Here is a 21,443-nt window from a genome sequence, read left to right as displayed (position 1 = left end):
GCTGACAGCACAGAGCCCGACGCGGGGCTCAAACTCACGGAGTGTGAGATCATGACCTGAGCCGAAGTCAGCCGCTTAACCGACTGAGCCACCCAGGCGCCCCTACCATCAAATGTTTTAATACAGTGTACTAAACTTAGCATATAACCCCTGATCTAAAGAAGTTGATAATAACTCCTTCTACCAGTTACTATCTCTTAAGCATTTTTTTCAAAAAATTTTTTTAATGTTTATTCATTTTTTTGAGACAGAGAAAGAGAGCGTGAGAGTGGGGAGGGGCAGACAGAGAGGGAGACACAGAATCTGAAGTTGGCTCCAGGCTGTGAGCTGTCAGCACAGAGCCCAACATGGGGCTCAAACCCACGAACTGAGATCATGACCTGAGCTGAAGTCTGAAGCTTAACCGACTGAGCCACCCAGGCACCCCTCTTAAGCATTTTTAATAAAGTACATACATAGATCAATTAATGTGATGCCCCCACTGATGATGCAACAGGATAAATTTTTAAAAATACATTTCATTGTGAAATATAACACGGTTACAAAAAAGGCACATTAAAATAGGTATGAAGTGAGCACCTACATACACATATAAATAACCCCAAGAGAAAAGATAACAGTAAAATGTAGCTAGGTAAGTAGGAAATGAGTTTTACTTACTACTTTTCTTCTTAGTATAATTGATTTAATTACATATTTAGGGATGCCATCTTTATAGTTTTCAGAGCATAGGACTTTCACCTCCTTGGTTTTTATTCCTAGGTATTCTTTTTTGGCACAACTGTAAGTGGGCTTGTTTTCTTAATTTCTCTTTCTGTTACTTCATTATTAGTGTATAGAAACACAAGTTTCTGTATATTGATTTTGTATCCTGCGACCTTACTGAATTCATTTATCAGTTCCAATAGTCTTTTTGATGGTCTTTTCTATATATATCATAATGTCAACTGCAAAGAGTGACACTTTCACTTCCTTTCCCATCTGTACGCTTTTTCTTTTTCTTGTCTGTGGCTAGGAATTCCAGTGCTATGTTGAATAAAAGTGGTAGAGAGGGCACATCCTTGTCTTGTTCCTAATCTTAGGGGAAAAGCTCTGTTTTTCACCACTGTGCATGATGTTATCTGTGGGTTCTTCATATATGGCCTTTATCATATTGAAGTACGTTCCCTCTAAACCTACTTTGTTGAAGGTTTTTATCATGAATGGATGTTATACTTTGTCAAATACTTTTTCTTCATCTATTGAAATGACTGTAAGGCATTTATCCTTTCTTTTACTGCTGTGATATCACATTGATTGATTTGCATATACTGAATCATAGTTGAAACATGGGAATGGAATGAATCCTACTTTATCTTGGTGAATGATTTTTTTTAACGTGTTCTTGGATTCGGTTTGCTAATACTATGTTGAGGATTTTTGCATCTATGTTCATCAAAGATACTGGCCTATAGTTCTCTTTATTTGTAGTATCTTTATCTGGCTTGGGTATCAAGGTAATGCTGGCCTCAGAGAATAGTTTGAGAATAGGTATAACTCTTATTTAAATGTTTGGTAGAATTCACCTTTGAAGCCATCTGGTCCTGGATTATTGTTTTTTGGGAGTTCTTAATAACTCATTCAGTTTCATTACTGGTAATCAGTCTGTTCAAACTTTCTATTTCTAACTGATTCAGTTGGGGGAGGTTCTATGTTGCTAAGAATCTGTCCATTTCTTCCAGGTTGTCCAATCTGTTGCCATATAATGTTTCATAATATTACAATTCTTTGTATTTCTGTGGTATCAGTTGTTATTAATCCTATTTTTGATTCTATTTGAATCCCTCTTTCATTTTTTTTTTTTTTTTTTTTTAATGAATTTGGCTAAAGGTTTAGCACATTTGTGCTGATCTTTTCAAAGAATCAGCTCCTGGACTTCATTGTTCGGTTCTACTGCTGTTTTGGTTTCTAGTTCACTTATTTCTGCTCTGGTCTTTATTACTTCCTTCCTACTACTGGTTTGGGGTTTTGTTTGTTCTTTTTCTAGCTCCTTTAGCTATAAGGTTAGGTTGTTTACATGAGATTTTTCTTGAGGTGGGCCTGCATTGCTCTAACCGTCACTTTTAGAACAGCATTCGCTGCATCCCAAAGATTTTGGACTGTGGTGTTTTCATTTTCATATGTCTCCATGTATTTTTTGCTTTCCTCTTTGATCTCCTGGTTGATCCAGTCATTGTTTAGTAGCATATGATTTACCTTCCATGTAAATCTCCAGAGTTTTCCTTGTGGCTGATTTCTAGTTTAATAGTGCCGTGGTCAAAAATGATGTATAGTAGGACTCCAAACTTTCCGAATTTGTTAAGACTTGTTCTGTGGCCTAATATAGGATTTGTTCTGGAGAATGTTCCACGGACACTTGAGAAGAATGTATATTCTGCTGTTTTAGGATGGAATGCTCTGAATATACCTGTTAGATCCGTCTGATCTGCTGTGTCATTCAGAGCCACTGTCTGCTTGTTGAAGTTCTGTTCGGATGATCTGTCCATTCATGTAAGTGGGGTGTTAAAGTCCCCTACTACAACTGTGTTACTATCGATTATTTCCTTATGTTTGTTAGTAGGTGCTTTATGTATTTGGGTGCTCCCATGTTGGGTACATAAATATTTATAGAATTTGTTTGGCTATTATTTCAAATCTTTCAATTTTTCACTTTCCTATCGCCTGCAAACATTCCCAAGTTTGTCACTTATTTTTCTAAATATGGTATAACTAAATTTATCTTTAAATCTGTGTTTTATAATTATAATATCTGAAGCCTAGGCAGATAAGTTGGTATATTTCTCCCTGCTGGTTCTTCCTCATGTTGCCATGTTTCCCGATGGGATTGGTCACATTTAACTGTATACTAGTTAATACTTCTGAAAAATTAGTTGTGGAGGTTCTCTGAGGCTTAGTGTGCACTTGTCCTCCATCCATCAGAGTGGCAGATTGCTTCTGCTAAGCACCCAGAAGCACTGTCGATCAAGGTTCGGCTCAAACCAGGTCACAGGCCACTCAGTCTATGCATCTGTGGGGTGCAGAGCTGTGGGGAGCAGTCTGTGGTGCCCATTCTCACACTTGTTCTTCTTTTCTTTATAATCACCTAGATGTGGGTCGGGGGACCAATTTAATTTTGATTCGTCTTTCTCTTAAGAGGCTAGGTCTTTGGGGTTTACACAATACAGCCAAGATGGCCCCAAACTCCCCCTGTCGTGGATACTCTCAACTGTATTTCCCTGACTCCTTGGCATGCCTGAACAAAAGCCAAGCATACAATGTTGGCAAATGTCCTCGAGACAAAAAATGCACATTTCATGTATATATTTTGTGTCTCTCTAGGCACAGACTTTCAATCAAAATGGGCCTGGGAGTTTCCCACTATCTTTTCAGTTCTTCAATTTCTTTAAGGTAAATTTTGATATATTTTATCTAGCATATTTTTGTTGTTTTCAGAGCAGACCTTGCCTGACATTTATAGAAACAAGGAATACTCTGGCTCTATTTTTCCAAGCCTCACAACCTACTCTATTCCTGACCATCAAAACCAGAGGTTTGGGCACTAATTATCAGAATTACGCAGTCTTACATGGTAGATTTTTAAGCTAGGTGCCTCTGCTAAGCCCTCCCTCTGGATCCCCAAGTGGAAAAGGCCTGTGACATGCCTCCAAAGATCCATACAAAAACTGCACAGTTGCTGCCTCTTATCCCTGCCTTGGAGGCCCCGATCTCATGTCTGTGGGGCTGAGGAAGCTCCTTCTTACCAAAAGTTTGCCCATGTGCTTTAAGCTAAGGAAGAAGAGAGAGCATCACTGTTACAAAGAAAAGCTAAAAATGAATCCAGAGGGGAAATGCAGACTTCTCCTTGAGTTCCCTTAAGCTGTCCTTTTTCCAACTCTCTTAGTAAGAAAATTGCAGTGAGTAGTCCCCAAAGAAAAAACTTTCTGAGAAAGAATAACTAACAGATGAGAGCAGGCATGGGAAAAGATCCCTCACGTAGCTACCTCACTGCCCTATGTGGCAGGGCCTATCATTATCCCTCTCTACCAAACAAAGGGCTGAGGCACAAGCCCACGGCGGCCAGCACAGCATCCGCAGAGGAGTTATGGAAAAGCAGAGCTCAGATCCACAGTTCATCTCACTACGTTAAAAGCTGACTGAGCTTCTAAAATCTTTCCCTATATTTCCAGCTATCCAATAATTATCAGAAAAAGAGAAGCACCAGCACACACGGGAGAACATAAGCAGAATCACTGACACTCACTTAGAAACTCCACATGTCACAGGAAAACACCTCTAAGAAAACACTAAGTACAGAACATGAGAGGAAAACACAATTAGCCCATCTGGAGCAGCCACTACGCTCCTTAAATGGTTCCAGGCACTTCATGTGTGTTTATGAACTGATTTCTAGAGCCCACCTCTTTTTATTTCCCCCAAACAATGCGATGCCTCCTTATAAAACTCCCTCCCTATAAACGTCACACTCTACCCACAGAAACAGCACATGGCTGCAGAAACAGACCTCTCCATTTCCCTCTTTCTGTTTCAAAACTATCCTGAATCCTCACCTCCACCTGTCCTACATCTCAGAGAATCGGGTCTCTGTAAGGCTAACTTCACCATTTGGTCTTGGATCCTGAACTCTCCTGCCTACTCAAGAGCTCTCTCAATCACTGAATATTCACTGAATGCTCACCAGTGACAGGCACAATTCTAGATGCCAAGTGAAGAAAAAAGACAGAAACCTCTTGACCTCCTAGGAGCTAATGTTCTAGTGTGGGCAGACTAGGAATGAACAGATATATGCCAAAAACATACAGTATCTCACCTGGTGGTAATGTCAACAGGGAGGGAGAGGAGAGAGTGAGAGAGAGAGAAGGACGGGAGGCAGGAAGGAGGATGTGGGGGTTATCACGTTGGCAGGTTGGTCTGAAGAGGCTTCACTGACACCGCAGCATCTGCTCGAAGACCCAGGGGAGCCAGGGGAACAGAGATGGGAGAAGTCAGGGTGAGGCCAGAGAGCGCCCACGCCAGGCTCCTCCTCCCTACCACCTCCGGGATCCAGTGCAGCCACCAACAGCAGCAAGACGCGGTAACCCCGGGAAGACTCCTGGCAGCCACTGGAGGGCTGGAGCCATGTCTGGTTCATCCCTGAGGACAGGGGTCACACCTGATTCGTTCCAACGGCCTCTGCCTCCCACACTGCCTTGAACACAGTGGTGCTTAATAAATAGTTGGCAGATTACTTATAAAACATTTTGTGTTTTACTCTAAATGGAATACCGTAGGAATGACCACATGTATAAATGGATGTGTGTGTGCGTGTGTGTGTGTGTGTGTGTGTGTGTGTGTGTGTGTGTGAGACGTGAATACTCACCATTAGCCAGGATCTTGGGCTTGTTGGCAGGACTGAAGCAAATATTATGAAAAATAAGGAGAGGTATACACGGGCTGCTCTTATGCTTGTATTTGCTCATCTCTGTAAGCAAGTCCAAACAGCCATCCAGCCTCAGGATCATTTGTTGGCCGTCTTCTCCAAGTGAGATATTCAAGAGTAACTTCAACCAAAGAATGGTCAGATTACTGAGATGTTTATTTCCTCCTTTTGGCAATGTGAGAGACAGAAAGTTCTGTAAGAAGTTACTCTGTGGATAAACAGAGAGAATATTATTTTCTTCTTGACTCTTTTCGTTATTTTCTTTGTCCCTTGGAGACCAATTAACTAGCATTCTGCTCTTCTTTTCCCAACTTTAATTTCTCCTTCCTCCTAACAACTTCCAAATACTGCCATCTAAACTGTTTCCAGGTATAAGTGAAAAAATTAAGGAGAACAAAATAGTGCTCAAATTTTTAATTCTTACTAATTCTTTCCTGACGATGGATAAACTAACTACATATAGTCAACTCTTAATTATTTAGGATGGATAATTCCAGTTGGGGATTATTTCAGGCCTCCTGAGTTCTCTCTCTCTGCCTGCCTTCTGGCAATTTTGCTACTCATTAAAAACTATCCTATGGGGAGGAAAAAGAAAACAAAACCCAAGTCAGTCTTGGATACCAGTTAACAACTCTAGTAGTACTGAGCAGACCGGAATCTTTATAGCTACAAGTGTGCTTAAAAATAAAAAAAAAAATCTGGGGGAGCCTACTTGGCTCAGCAGGTTAAGCGTCCAGCTCTTGATTTCAGCTCAGGTTATGATCTCATACTTCATGGGACTGAGCCCCATGTGCACTCTGCACTGACAGTGCACAGCCTGCTTGGGATTCTCTCTCTCTCCCTCTCTCTCTGCTCCCCCCTCGCTTGCATGCACTTTGTCTCTTAAAATAAACAAACAAACAAACACTAAAAAAAATTTTTTTTTTTTTTTTTTTTCTCAACGTTTATTTATTTTTGGGACAGAGAGAGACAGAGCATGAACGGGGGAGGGGCAGAGAGAGAGGGAGACACAGAATCGGAAACAGGCTCCAGGCTCTGAGCCATCAGCCCAGAGCCCGACGCGGGGCTCGAACTCACGGACCGCGAGATCGTGACCTGGCTGAAGTCGGACGCTTAACCGACTGCGCCACCCAGGCGCCCCACACTAAAAAAAATTTTAAAGCGCAACTGAGCGTCCAACTCTTAATGTCGACTCAGGTCATAATCCCAGGGTCGTGGGATCAAGCCCTCCATCGGGCTCCACACTGACCATGGAGCCTGCTTGACATTCATTCCCTCCCTCCCTCCCTCCCTTCCTCTCTCTCTCTCTTTCTCTCTCTCCCTCTGCCTTGCCCCCTGCTCACACTCTCTAAAAAGTACAATAAAATAAAATAATCTACATGGATATCATATATTCACTTTACCCCCACTGCTTATCATTACAGATGATTTCTCATGGCTACATGCCACCCTAGTAAACTTATAGAGGGGTATCAAAAATATCATTTGGATATTTTGACCGGAGAACAGAAGCGTGATCACTTAACTTTCTTAACTGCCCGGAATACCAGGCTATCTCTCATCTCCCTCCTGCTTAATAATCTGTTCTGGCCTATTCTTGGGTTCTCCTGCACCTAAATCAAGATGTTGGCTTGAATCTATTAAACACATTTAATACTGCTACATAAAAGGACTCTGAGTCTAAAAATGAAAGGATATAGAAATGCTGACTCACTATATTGTGCACCTGAAACTAATATTATTAATTGTGTATGTTAACCAACTGGAATTTAGTAAAAACTTACAAAAAAAAAATAAATGAAATTAGCTACAGAAATATTAGCAACATTACCCAAGCAACAAGTAAACTGTGAAACCACATGCCCACTTTGCATTGCACTGTCACTCACACCTACTTCTCATTGCTCAGTCCAAATTGACGCCTTCTAGATTTATCCCTTGCCTTTCTTGTTCAGCTACATTCTACCATGATATTGGAGATCTGGAGTGGACACTAGTGATAAAACATATGGCAGTGCTTTCAAGTATAAACATACTATGGGCATTCCTTCCCTTTGCTGGAGCTAAAGATGCTTTTAGACAATTTCCTATACCATGTGGAATGTAGAGAAACATGGTGGAGAGAAACCAGACACTTTAGAGTCTTGTTGTACAAAAGCGCTGGTGACGTCTTCTAATGCCCATAGCAGGGTAACGGAGAGGTAGAACTGTTAAGTACCCAGGGCTCTTTTAACAGAGGAGCAGAGGAAGGCTCGGGGGTTTCCTAACTAGAGCAGAGGAAAAACAACTTGACTGAGTGGCACCTGAAACAGAGTCACATGAAATATATATCAATATATGCTTGAGTACAGGAACAGAGTCATGCATTGAGAGTGGAGGACACCTTAGAGATCATGTTGTTTAACCCAGTAAGTTTTCAAATGAAGCAACCGAAGCTTAAAGACAGAAGGTCTCCTGCTCAAAGTCACATGTCAAACCCGAGATCGGCAACTTGTTCGGGAGCTCCTGTTCTACTCCACCCGTGTGCTCCAGAGGGGAGCGGGGGAAAGCACTGCCCCCGGCCCATGCTCTCACACGTGTAGGGACGGGGCTACAGACATCCAGTGCAGCGTGACGTGTATATCCACCTGTGGTTCTGGTGGGATAGTGGGTCCCTGATTGCACCTTTTGCCAATTTATACAGTGTGAGCCCTCCCACCATGGCTGATTTCAAGATAGCAACTGGGTGATGTCAACTGGGTCACAGAATTCCTGAAAATCAGCAATGATACTCATGAGTCAGCCTGAGTTAGCTCCCACACACCACTGAAAAGATTGTTCCTTAGTAAAACTGCTATTTATTTGGAGGTTGCAGTCAATGTGGGTTTTTTCTGGAGGGGGTGGGGGTGGGGGGCTGACACAGGAGAGGAAACGGAGATTCAACTCTCATGAATACTGTCAACTTTCATAATTTGTCTTGGCCTCCATATAAAGGGAACAAAAACACTCAAAGTACTACTCGTAAATAATAGACGTGATCATATTCACAATGTACAGGATCTTCCAAATTAGGGATTCTGGTCATACCTATCTAAATATAATCTCACTGAACACGCGTATTACAATTTGTCTAACTCATTCAATCCCTTGCAAAGTACCCTAGGTTAAAAATCAGTGATAAGAGGTCAAGTTTTGGCACTGGAGTCCCAGAGGACTGATAACATCGGTCTAAGCAGGGCAAGATGGCTGTCATCTCACACGTTGTTCTGACTATGTAAACTGAACTGAGATCGCTGCTGTTCCATTTGGCCTATGCAAAGACTGGACATGACTTGTATAATCTCAAATAAATGTAAGACAGCTGTCTTTCTAATTCTAAGCCCCTCATTTTTGAGAGAGGTAAAATATGATCCAAAAGTAAGAAGATAAACTGAAAGGAAGTGTCATGATCATCCTCTACCTGTCCTCTCCATGTGTCATCTATCAGTTGGCTTTAAACATAGTGAACCCCTTAATGCTTTCACAGTCTTTTAAAACACAATGTCTTGAAATCATAATAATTTAATCCTAGAAACTGAGTTCTAGATTTTTCATAAATGTTCTTGATTAGAAGGATTATTCTACTCTTTTTTAAGATATGAAGGACAGGGGCGCCTGGGTGGCGCAGTCGGTTAAGCGTCCGACTTCAGCCGGGTCACGATCTCGCGGTCCGGGAGTTCGAGCCCCGCGTCGGGCTCTGGGCTGATGGCTCGGAGCCCGGAGCCTGCTTCCGATTCTGTGTCTCCCTCTCTCTCTGCCCCTCGCCCATTCATGCTCTGTCTCTCTCTGTCCCAAAATAAATAAACGTTGAAAAAAAAAAAATGAAAAAAAAAAAAAAGATATGAAGGACAAATTAAGTACTTACTTTCTGAATTACTCCTTTACAGTCATGAGACAAGGCCAGGTTCGAAAGAAACATAAAAACCATCTGCTGAACCGCAGTGTTCTCAAGAGGCATCTGGGAAGCCAACTTCAGGATACACCCCATCAGAGAGGTGCCAGGCGCTCCTCTATAGGCAGCTTGAACTGGATATGGCCCACAACTTGACCAACAAAGAGAACTGCAACCTTAAAAAACATAGCCTATCATAATGTCATCTTAGTTTCACTATTTAGTTAAAAAACCTGGGGCATCTGGATGGCTCAGTCATTCAAGCGTCTGACTCTTGATTTTGGCTCAGGTCATGATCTCACAGTTCATGAGTTTGAGCCCCGGGTCAGGTTTCACACTAACAGCATGAAGCCTGCTTGGGATTCTCTCTCTCCCCTCTCTCTATGCCCTTCCCCTGCTTGCACGCATGCACTCTCACTAACAAAATAAATAAATAAACTTAAAAAAAAATAACAAAAAACCTAAGTAGTGAAGCATATCTGCCTACTCAATGACTTATCCACTAACCTATGAACTGCAAATCAGCAGGGAAGGCTAGTGTTGACATCTACATACAGCCTGATGGATTTGCCATCCTCACTGAGGGTCTAATGATCTAAATTTTTTTTAATGTTTATCCATTTTTGAGAGAGAGAGAGAGCATGAGCAGGGGAGGGGCAGAGAGAGAGGGAGACACAGAATCCAAAGCAGGCTCTGGGCTCCAAGCTGTCAGTACAGAGGCCGATGCAGGGCTCAAACCTACAGACTGTGAGCTCATGACCTGATCCAAAGTCAGACACTCAACCGACTGAGCCACCCAGGCACCCCTCAAAAAGGCATTTTAAAATACTAGGTTTATTTTTTCTTAATGTTTGTTTGTTTGTTTTGAGAAAGGGAGAGAGAGAGACAGAGAGACAGAGAAAAGAGGGAATCCCAACCAGGCTTTGTACTGTCAGCGCAGAGCCCGACGCAGGGCTTGATCCAACGAACTGTGAGATCATGACCTGAGTCAAAATTAAGAGTCAGACGCACAACCAACTGAGCCACCCAGGTGTGCCTAGATTCTTTTTTTAAGAATAAATATGCATAAGAGGTTTTTAAATAGTTCCTTAAAAATACATCTAAATAAAGACCTGTGCAGAAGAAGAGAATTTTAGAAATGGGGGTAAGTTGGTCCAATGCCTTCATTTTACACAAGAAAAAAGAAAAGGAGGAACGCGATAATCCTGGGGTGTGTCCACAGGACGTTTGGTACCAGCCATGTATGCTAGATAAAGGCCAGAGCTCAGAGAAGCCAGTGGCTTGTTCAGAGACACACAGCTCACAAGCAGCAAGAGCCAGAAGCGTCAAGTGGTTTTCCAGAATCCAGTGTTTTCTCAGTAAATTAAACAACCGTATGGGATTTATCAAGGGAGGAAACCAACCATATAAGAATTAGAAATTCATTTTACTGCATTGTAACATAAATCTAAGTGTAATTAAGTTATGACAGTCCATGCAAGAAGGCTAGCTTAAGTATCACTAGATGAGAATCAAATACATTTTGCAAAGTAAAGTCATAAAAGGCAAGTAAACACAAATAAATATAGTGGTCTTGCCTGTATTCACACCAAATCGCAGTATCCAAATAGCAAGGTTTCCACTAGATCCACTAAATGACAGAGTTTTGCTTGAAAACAAACTAGATAGGAAAATAAAAAGTTTCTTCTCCCATTTAGTAACCTAACCACAATCTCATATTTACAACAATTTTAAGTAAAAAGTGACATATAGTTTCAAAAGATTTAAAATGTTTCTTTTACTCAATATTTAGCAATTGGTTTTTTTTTCCCTCCTTACTTCCCTACGCCCTAAACTAGGCAGGGAAAGTGGGTGGAGAAGGACAAGGTGCCCACACGGCACAGGAGACAGCTCTACTGCACGGGCCGAGCCACCAGCAGTGGTGGCTGAGGGACTCAGCGAGAGGAGACTGTCCAAGCAGAAGTACAGTACGGACGAGGAAGTTGGAGGCAGAGCGAAAACAAAACCACCTGTGCTGCCGTGCACTCCATGCCCCACAATGAAAGTTCAGGAGTTAAGAACTTGAAGGTTTGCTGATGACACGGGGCCCTGCTGGCCAGAGACGAGCGGCGGGGGCTATAGGAGTGGACGGCCCAGAGCGGGGCAGAGGCCCACGTCCCACTGTCAAGGAGTAAACTACCCTAAGCACATGGGAGTGAGTAGATGGACTCTGAACTGTTTTGAGTTCCCGTCCTTTCTCTGTGCATCTTTTGACAACTGAAGAACCAGCTGCTGAGCTGCTGGATGGTGGCTGGAAGAGAGCACACACATGTAGTGACTGGACCTCAAGTGCATGACCCTGACTTTCCAAGGGGATGTGACTGCTGCCAGCAGTCCTACTCCACCTCCCGGGCAGGCCTGCTTTCCCTCAGCTCGAATGCCTAACTTCATGCTTTCTCCTCTCCATCTCCTTTTCCATCACCTCCACCCTTGCCTTCACTCACTCTTAGCTGTCGGCCTCTAACATTGCACGGCCCTCAGCAGCTTCTCAGTAAAACATGTGTTGAGGGAGTGACAAGAGTTGTCCCAATGGCATCAGCTATTATGAGGCCAACTGTATCTAGAGCCACCTTTCATCACACCAGCTCCTACTTTAGAGTCCATAAAAGTTTTAACCTTTATCTGGTTCTTAAGGTCTTACATCGTTAATTTTCACTCTCTCGATTTCCCTATGAAATTCAATTTCCCACTGCCATATAACCAGGTCGGTTTCTCCCTCTCTATTCCCTGAGCTGCCTAATGAGTCCTCCTGGCTGCACAAACACATACTAAAGTATCTTGTAACACCCATAAGAAAGTTTCCCTCTCACCCACATGCCCTCTGTAAGCAGGAGAAACACTTCAAACTGTGTATTTGTTTTTCAGTTCATTTTCACAGCATTACAGAAAATTAGTATTTTAGTTTATTACTGAAAGGCAGAATTGGGATCTATTTACCATTTGGAAAATTTGCGGTGTAGACACAAAGTAGCTGCAGGGCAATTTGCATCAATGAATCATCCATCAAAAGCCAAGGCCAGAGTGAGTGCAAGACAGGGACCAGATGAGCTTCAAGAGCTGCTTCCTATTGTGAGAAAGAAATACAGGCAGTATTAGTGTGCACATATGAAAATACAAAATTAAAATCAAATAAAAAAAACCTGTTACCAATATATAAGGAGACAAAAACTGAATTTATCTTTGTTCCAGTTAGGGCAAGCTGGCACAAGAATCCTGCAGACAGATTTAGCACCTTGCCCAGGACTGCCCTGACCATGAGCCTGACCAGTCTCAGGAAGTGCCTTTAACACTGGGGTGACCACAATATACAACTTAGCTAAGAAATGTTAGAAACCAACAAACAAAAAAACATCAAAACAGCTCCTAACATGTAAATTAAACAGGACAATGATATCTCACTACACTGAATAAACTCTCATAAGTACTCTAAAATGATTAAGAAATGGGATTTTCTGGTTAAGAAAACACTCCGATCAGTTCTGAGTTCTCCCCTCCACCTTCTCTCTCCTCTGTGTTTATGTGTGTGTGTATACGTTGGTAAGTGTGGACAGATCAGAAGTAGAGTACTATTTATAAATAACTGGAATATAGTAAAAGCCAAAATACTATGTCAATCAATAAATTCTTATGTAATCCATAGTCTTTATTACAAAGATCAGTTACCCGTAGGATGGTATTATGTATAAAATCTACTTGCAGTGGGGCGCTGGAGCGGCTCAGTCTGTTAGGCATCCGACTCCGGCCCGGGTCATAATCTCACGGTTGGTGAGTTCCAGCCCCGCATCGGGCTCTGTGCTGACAGCTTGGAGCCTGGAGCTGCTTCAGATTCTGTCTCCATCTCTCTCGGCCCCTCCTCTACTCGTGTTCTCTCTCTCTCTCTCTCTCAAAAATAAATACAATTAAAAAAAAATCTGTCTGCAGTAATGAGCAATTTTTTAAATGAACAGGAATTACTAGGCAATTCATAGACCTTATGTGCACACATGTAGGTATTTATATTAAATACACACACCCTATACAATTTTATGCAGCATCAATGGCAGAAGAGAGTGGGAAGTTATTACCAGTGTTCAACCCTCTCCATAAGCTCTGAAATCATTCCCAGTGTTAGTTATTCACCCCACTCTTCATAAGCTTGGAACACAGCCCCACGATTACGAAGACAGAAATAATTATGTATAAGCTCCGTCTCTACCATTCTGTCCACCTAGTTTATCTGTATATTCATCTACTCATCCTTCCTGCCCGGAAGTGCGGAGTAGGTGTTCCTTTGCTGGTGGTCAGGAAGTCCAACTGTCTTCTGAAACACAGCCTCCCCACCTCCTCAGGGACCTTCATCCATCAATCACTCCTCTTCTTCCTGTCTCTTTAACAACTAGTCCCCAGTTTGCTCACTTCTGTTTATATTCAAGCAGTTTACATGTTAGGAGAAACAAACAGTCTAGACTAACTTCCTTTAATGCTGTATGTCCTAAATTATTAATGCCGCTTTTCATGACCAAGGTTCTTATTGCTTTCACTTCCCATCTCTTATTTAATCTTCAGCTTAGTTCAATTTATTTTCTGTCCTGACAGTGCTACCAAGACCACCCTCAGCACTGTGGCATCTATTAAAGATGTACTCTTAATTCATTTCCATGTAGCCTCTCTGTCCTGGAACATCTCCAAATGCTCTCCAGCACTCCCATCCCAGTTGTTTTCCATGTTTAGTTTCTACAGATATGACCTAGGCTTTCGTATATACTCTCTTGGGAAATTTCAACAGTTTACACTGGTAACTCCTAATATCCCCTGCCTATATCCTTCTCAGAGCCCCAGACCCTTGTAATCTACTGATTACCAGCCATTTTCCACCTGGATGTCCCAAAGACCCTTTATATTAACATGTGTGAACCTGAACATTACAATCGCTCATGCCTACAGCCTGCTCTATTATGCGCACTTGCATTAAAGTAGAGCCTGGAAATCACTCTATATTTCTCTTTTCTCTTCAGTATCTCCCCACCCTCCTTCCCTTCTTCATCTGCCCCAATTCGGGGTTCATCACCTCCTGTCTGACTACTACAGTCTCCGACCTCTAACCTTCCCCACAGTTCATTTACCTTCCAGCCACCATGATCTTCCCAGTATGGAAACCCCTAATGTCCCACATATACAGACAATGGGGTGAGGCAGCCATGGGTGACTTGGTGAATTACCAAAGCGTACCCAACGGTTAGTACTGGGAGCATGTGATACTCCTCAGGAAGTTGGAACAGGAAAAGAAATTAAGAATCTTTGCCCCACAGGACTGTATTTATACTCAAAGAGCAATCTATGTGCCCTTTTTTGGATTTATTCCTTATTAAACAACTTGGAAATGTAAAAATGCTTTGAGTTACTGAGAGATTACACTTTTCATAGATGGCTAATGTGATACACATATGAACACTGTATTTCAGTACCCAGCTAGTACCTCATAAATCTATATAAGCAGAGCTGACCTGGAAGGGGTTCCAGAGTATTACCAGGGTAAGGTGTCATGGATTAATATCAACTACATCCAGCTGCAAGCACATTATTTAGCATAATGGATCACAAATTTAGTAAATGACACCTCCATTTTGAGTAAAGAGTTCATATATTGAGAATTTTAGTGAAATGTATAAACAATTCTCAAGTTGTTCTGAAATGTAAATTGCTAGCAATGTGTCTTTAACAAATTAACACAGCTTAAGGAATATGTTCAAAATATTCTTTTTCCAGATAAGTTTTTTCTAGTTTTATCACAAGTAAAAGCAAAAAAGACAAGAACGTTTTTAAAAAATGAAACTCCTGTAATTTATCTTTCTCTTATTCATTTCCCACAGTATTTCTCTGTAAAAACTAGTGTTGTATCACTATGACAAAGCAAATCAAAGCACCCAAGACACCATAACCTGCCTAACAGTTCCTACCGCGGTGTTCTAAGTGACAGCACCAATGCTCACAGACACAGCAGCACATCTCGATGGTTCCCAGGCAGAGGGGCGGAGTCACTGGGCACAAGAAGCCAGAAGGGCTGGCGGTGAAGCTCCCCCAGGTGAACAGGGCCGGGCCCAGCAACAGCAGTATTTTCTACCCAAATGAGAGACACACTTTTCCTCTTTCCTTATGGATACAGACACCTCCACTTATTTCCTGGAGAGCTGCCTGACAACTGTCTTTGAAAGAACTCTGCCTTGGGGCGCCTTGGGGGCTCGGTCGGTTGAGTGTCCGACTTCAGGGCAGGTCATGATCTCATAGCTCACGAGTTCAAGCCCCACACTGGGCTCTCCACTGTCAACGCAGAGCCTGTTTTGGATCCTCTGCCCCCTTCTCTCTCTGCCCCTCCCCTGCTCACTCTCTCTGTCTCTCTCAAAATAAATACACTTAAAATTTTCTTAGAACTCTACCTTATTGGACGCACACAAACATGCATTCCATCTTAGTAAAAAAACAACTGAAATGTGCCACCGTAGAGAAAGACACTCATTTGCTTTAGCTGCTTGAAGTTTTCAGTGATAAAGTTAAAATACTGATATGAACATGAAATGCCATCAATGTTGAAGAATAAGGTGCATCTATTTCTGAGAATTAACAAGGAGTTTAAGGACCAATCAAGTGCATCTAAAAACATTTGAAGAGTTTTTCATGTTTCTTCCTATATTATCTCATATAAAAACGAAACTTTAATGTCAGCATCACTATTGAAATTTTGAAATATCACTCTACTTACTTTACATTCTTCATTTTGATAAAGACAGTTTCTTAGGAGCTGCATGGCAATGCTCAACTCTTTAATAAAACCGTCCTCCTGTTTAAACAAAAAGCAGTTTAAAAATGTGAACACAATGGCATATTCCACTTTTTATGCAGAGTAATGCCTTCCCCTTTGGGTCACATTACAATGCCAGTGTGCTCTCACTGCACCTGACCACCATAACTTTGAGGGCACTGACAAGCTAATGATCTCTGAAAGATGACCATATCTCAAGAAGTGCATCCGCCACAAAAAAGCTATTTCTGTTCTATCAAGCATGGAGGAACTGAGATATATAATAGGCTCCATGTTTCATCTCAATAAAGTGAAGCAGGTACTGACTGGTTTTCAATCATATCAGTTGTTGGCTGACTTTCTCAATGATGAAGTAAAGAGCCTTTGCCTGGAGAGCAAAAAGGAAAAGAGGCAAGAAAAGAAACTGACAAACATGTAGCCCCCCTCATCAATACAATTATTAAATAAGACTCTTTCTTGGTTTCCTACAAAATGCAACGGAAAGCAGTTATTACACAGATTGCTCCTATAATGGTCTTAGCTATATACATAAATATTTATAGTTATAAATTTATAAATACACACTCATTTATCTTCTGAATAAGCCTGTATGGCATCTTTTTATTTGTTTTATTAATTATTAATCATTTATTATCATCACTATTATATAAAAACTGTTATTTTGAGCTTACATGACATGCAGTTTGAACATGAGTCAAACAGATTCAACACTCGAGACATTCAAAAGTCACGGAAGAAAATAAATAGGGATCAAGAGTACAGCTTCAAAACCGCCCAGATATAGGGCAACTATTGGTTTTATCAGTTCCTAATTATATGACTGTGTTGGCCTGAGTGCTCACAACATAACAAATATGACATGCTTAGAACAGGGCCTGGCATACAGAAAAACTTAGTAAGTTATATGTCATTCCCAGGGAACCTAGGCTTGCTTTGAGAGAAATATCTTCATTTGTAGCATAAAAAAAATTATCTGGCAAAATATCATGCACATTCCAAAACGTTTATAGTAACAAAAACATGTAATATCTAAATCTCATTTTAAGATCTTCAAGTGAAAATTAAGTTATACACACACACACACACACACACACACAAGCCCAAAGTCGCTAACGTAGAAATACCATTAATCTATCTAACTACACCCTTCTTCCAAATTGGATACCCATTTCCACCCAAGAGTGGTGTTATTAATAAGCACAGGACACTGGAGTGATGGTCTCTGTGCCACTCCATCCATCCCGGACATCCGGGACCCACAGTTACCTGTTTCTTCAGCGCTGCTTTCCCGGGCCTGAGAGAATCGAGGTTCAGCTGTGCACTGATGTGCTTCATCTGCTCCATGCAGCTGTCTATTAGATCAGCTGAGAGATAAAATCCGAGACAATCAAAAAAGATGTTCCATTGCCAAGTAAGCTGAAACCACATATATCAAATTGTCCAAAATAAAATAGAACATTTTATATTTCTGACCAACTTCACTTTGGTATTTTCAGTGAGGGGTTAATAAGTCAGAGGAAATGAAAGAGAACTAAAATGCTGAATAATTTCAGTGTTTTCAATTTATACTACAATACTCCTAAAATCGACTTTATGTTTTGAGGTATGCATAATTTGCTTTAGTAGCAAATCACCATTGAAATGACTGGACTCGGGGCGCCTGGGTGGCTTGGTCGGTTAAGTGTCCGACTTCGGCTCAGGTCATGATCTCACGGTCTGTGAGTTCGAGCCCCGCGTCAGGCTCTGTGCTGACAGCTCAGAGCCTGGAGCCTGTTTCAGATACTGTGTCTCCCTCTCTCTCTGCTCCTCCCCTGTTCATGCTCTGTCTCTCTCTGTCTCAAAAATAAATAAACGTTAAAAAAAAAATTTTAAAAAAATAAAAAAAAGAAATGACTGGACTCGATGTTGCTGTTAGTCTCTTTAACTCGAAGACCTGTATTCTCGGATCACAGATGAGAAATCATAAAACTCTCCAAGGGAAACTTATGTGAAAATACCCAACAGTCTAACACTGCTGTTACTACTATCAAAAACTATGTGTTTTTTTCAAGTACGCAATATGTGCTGGTGGTTACTAATATTTAATTATCATGACGCTGAGTAATGTGTTACTTTTAAAGCTCCTCTACTATTTACATATTCTTTAGGGTAAGAATCATTACTCAAAAAATAATCTACATACATCATCTTTCTATTTTAAAAGTAATACATGTTCACTGTGTTTCTGTCTGGGAAAAAAAACAACTCTTTTTAGTAAGACTGAGATTATAAATTCTTTACACTTTGAATCCAAAGAAAATTATAATGAACAAGGAGTAAAATAAATGAATTGATAACATGCCATAAAGGCTGATGTGTTGTGTGTCTTACCTTTCAAAGCATGTGTCTGAGCTCTCCTACTGACAGCCAGAAGTGACATCAATGCATTTGCAGCAACTCTTTTCAGGACATCCTTGGAGGGTTTTCCTTCATAGCACTGCGAAAATATATATCAAACTGCCTTGAAGAAAAACTTACTCTGGAGCAAAACTGTTGTGAATAAAAGATGTGGCCTATTTAAAAGGAATTGCTAGGTTTCAACTACTCCATGAAATTCACTGGAACTTGATAAATCATTAAGATTTGAGACTGAGAATGCTCTGTGTGACAAGGACTGCAGATGAAATTTACAATATGGAAAAGACCACGATGTGAAGGAAAAATTGTACTTAGTATGAACACATAGCATGTTCATGCGCTTCATCAAATTCACCAGGGAGTGCACATACATACATGTTAACTTGTTAAAAAGGGTCCTCAAAAAACTGCTGAAGAGGAGAACTGCCATCAAATTCCTTTCTTCTTCAGACACATTCCCCTCCTTCAATTTCCTATTGTACCACTGTACCTCAGGTGATTTGGTTCTTTCCATCTTTCATTTTTTTTTTTTAACATTTATTTATTTTTGAGACAGGGAGAGACAGAGCATGAACAGGGGAGGGTCAGAGAGAGGGAGACACAGAATCTGAAACAGGCTCCAGGCTGTGAGCTGTCAGCAGAGCCCGACGCGGGGCTCGAACTCACGGACCGCAAGATCATGACCTGAGCCAAAGTCGGCCGCTTAACCAAATGAGCCACCCAGGCGCCCCTTTCCATCTTTCATTTCTACAGTAACATTTATCTGTCACATTACATGCTTTTCAAAAAAATATTTAAATTTTTTTAACTTATGTAAATTTTAAAAATCACTTGTAATTTGAAAATACTAATATTTTGATATATTTCCCTTATACATTTGATAATTTTGAATTAAATTTTTTTTCATTATTGGGGTGCCTGAGTGGCTCAGTCATTTGAGCAATTTGACTCTTGATCTCAGCTCAGGTCACGATCTCCCACTCGTGGAATTGAGCCCCCTGTCAGGGCTCTGTGCTGAATGTGGAGCCTACTTGGGATTTTCTCCCTCCCTCTCTCCCTCTCTCCTTCCCTTCCTCTCTCTCTCTCTCTCCCCCCCTCCCTCTGCCCATCCCCCACTCACACTTGCTCACTCTCTCTCAGAAAAAATTTGTTTTCATTATCAAAAATCTCAAATACGTACAAGAGTAAAGGAAATGAAATACCAAACGCCCATACTTTTTCGAAATTTTTGACTGAACAATTTCTAGTAAATACTAAATATCATATACTGTCATATTCCAATATACATAACCAGAAAGCCTAACATCATCACGCCTAACATATTTAACAATAATTTGTTGGTATCAACCTAATATCCAGTCCAAATTCACATTTTCTCTTTCGTCTCAAAAATGTCTTCTCACAGTTGGTTTACTGGAATCAGCACTGAATAAAAGCCCTCACACCACATCTGCGCATCTCCTAAATCTAGGCTCTTGTCTTTCTCACACCTCCCAACCCATCCACCAGGGTTTCCATTCCATTCCCCTTATGTTGCTGAGTTGTTGAGTAAACCAGACCAGTCATCCTCTAGAACGCGCCACATCCTGGGTCTGTCTGCTTGTGATGTGAACTTGTCTTCTCCGCTCTATATTTCCCATTTACTGGGTGCTGCAGCTCTAAAGGCTTGAGAACATTCAGGTGAGATCTTTTGTGGTAAGACTGTCATGTGGATATTCACATAAATTTTAATTACAGTTTCAAAGAGTTCATAAATTCCAGGTGAAGAATCTAGAAGTTCCTCATATGATTTACAAATATTAGATAGAATTCAAATTCATGATTTTTCCTTCTACCAGTAACTTTCAATGGTCCAGTATTAAACTCAAAATGATACAATCTTACATAAACTATAGAAATACACAGACACAGCTTCACTCTTCCTGACTGACCTGTACTTGGCAATGTGACCCTAGAGAAGCCTGCAGAGTGTGGGGGCCCTTCCAGCCCCACCACCATGGGCGGAGTGATTCCGTCTTAAATAGTGGTTTCATCACGTAGGCTGCTGCCTCCAACCAGGCAGGTCCCTATTTGGCCAACGAGTTAGATACTAAATGCCCAGGTCCAGGGATGCTTGGCAAAGATCACATTCCATAGTCATGAAGCAGGTGAGGAAAAAGGCAGCAAATTATTTAGGATAATGAATTTGTTTGGAGTACAATCATTATAGTTAATTATGAGAATCCTAATTTGTCTATAAGCTTAATCTTCACCATTAATTAGAAAGCTGCTCTCGTATACATGCCCTTAGTGCACTTTCATGTATTAATGTTTTGAGAAAAACCAAACTGATCTCATTGAAATATATGATTCATCTACTCTGTGCAGATTTGAGGGAGAAAAAGGAAGTTAGAGTTCTAGGGAACCAGTTGTTCATATAGATGTGTCTTTTATTCCCGCATGAAATCTCATCAAAATGATAGAACTGGGATTAAACACCAAGACAGACAGACAGACACTCAGACGCTCACACACTTACTTGCTCACTGGCTCACTCACTCACATGACAAGTCTGGAAACTAGCAAGCAGAAAGATGAATGGCAAATGCATCAGCAGGCTTGAGAACACAGAATACACCCCTGTCCATACAATGAATTGCCAACAGCTGAGGGAATTGAGCAGCAGGTACTCCTGGAAGTGAGAGCAAAGGAGGACTGTTTGAAAAAACTCTGAGAAGCAGCTCAATGAACAGATTCTCTCGCCAATCTCTGCACAGCCAAGCCACTCTTCCTCCCCACCCCTTATAAGAAACCGGAGACTTAGTCTCTGGACAGGATGAATTAGAAGGGTTCTAAACTGGGGCACC

At 41.2% G+C, this 21,443-nt stretch overlaps 1 protein-coding gene across 2 annotated transcripts in view; it reads right to left on the bottom strand.

The window, feature by feature from the left end:
* Nucleotides 1-21,443, bottom strand: part of RTTN (rotatin) — a 165,305-nt gene that overhangs the window by 4,743 nt on the left and 139,119 nt on the right. Inside the window, exons 41-47 of one of the 2 annotated variants that reach the window (XM_030335855.1) lie at nucleotides 18,571-18,676; nucleotides 17,467-17,564; nucleotides 16,141-16,218; nucleotides 12,342-12,468; nucleotides 9,339-9,541; nucleotides 5,396-5,663; nucleotides 4,095-4,976 (exon numbers count right to left, since the gene is read on the bottom strand). In XM_030335855.1, the coding sequence (XP_030191715.1) occupies nucleotides 4,930-4,976; nucleotides 5,396-5,663; nucleotides 9,339-9,541; nucleotides 12,342-12,468; nucleotides 16,141-16,218; nucleotides 17,467-17,564; nucleotides 18,571-18,676 (927 nt within the window). In that variant the 3' untranslated portion in view covers nucleotides 4,095-4,929. Of the gene's footprint in view, nucleotides 1-4,094; nucleotides 4,977-5,395; nucleotides 5,664-9,338; nucleotides 9,542-12,341; nucleotides 12,469-16,140; nucleotides 16,219-17,466; nucleotides 17,565-18,570; nucleotides 18,677-21,443 lie in introns of those variants that run through there. The other variant, XM_030335854.1, reaches the window with a different exon arrangement.

Source organism: Lynx canadensis, chromosome D3 (assembly GCF_007474595.2).
Source record: "Lynx canadensis isolate LIC74 chromosome D3, mLynCan4.pri.v2, whole genome shotgun sequence".
Lineage (NCBI taxonomy): Eukaryota > Metazoa > Chordata > Mammalia > Carnivora > Felidae > Lynx > Lynx canadensis.
This window is presented reverse-complemented; position numbering and strand designations above follow the sequence as displayed.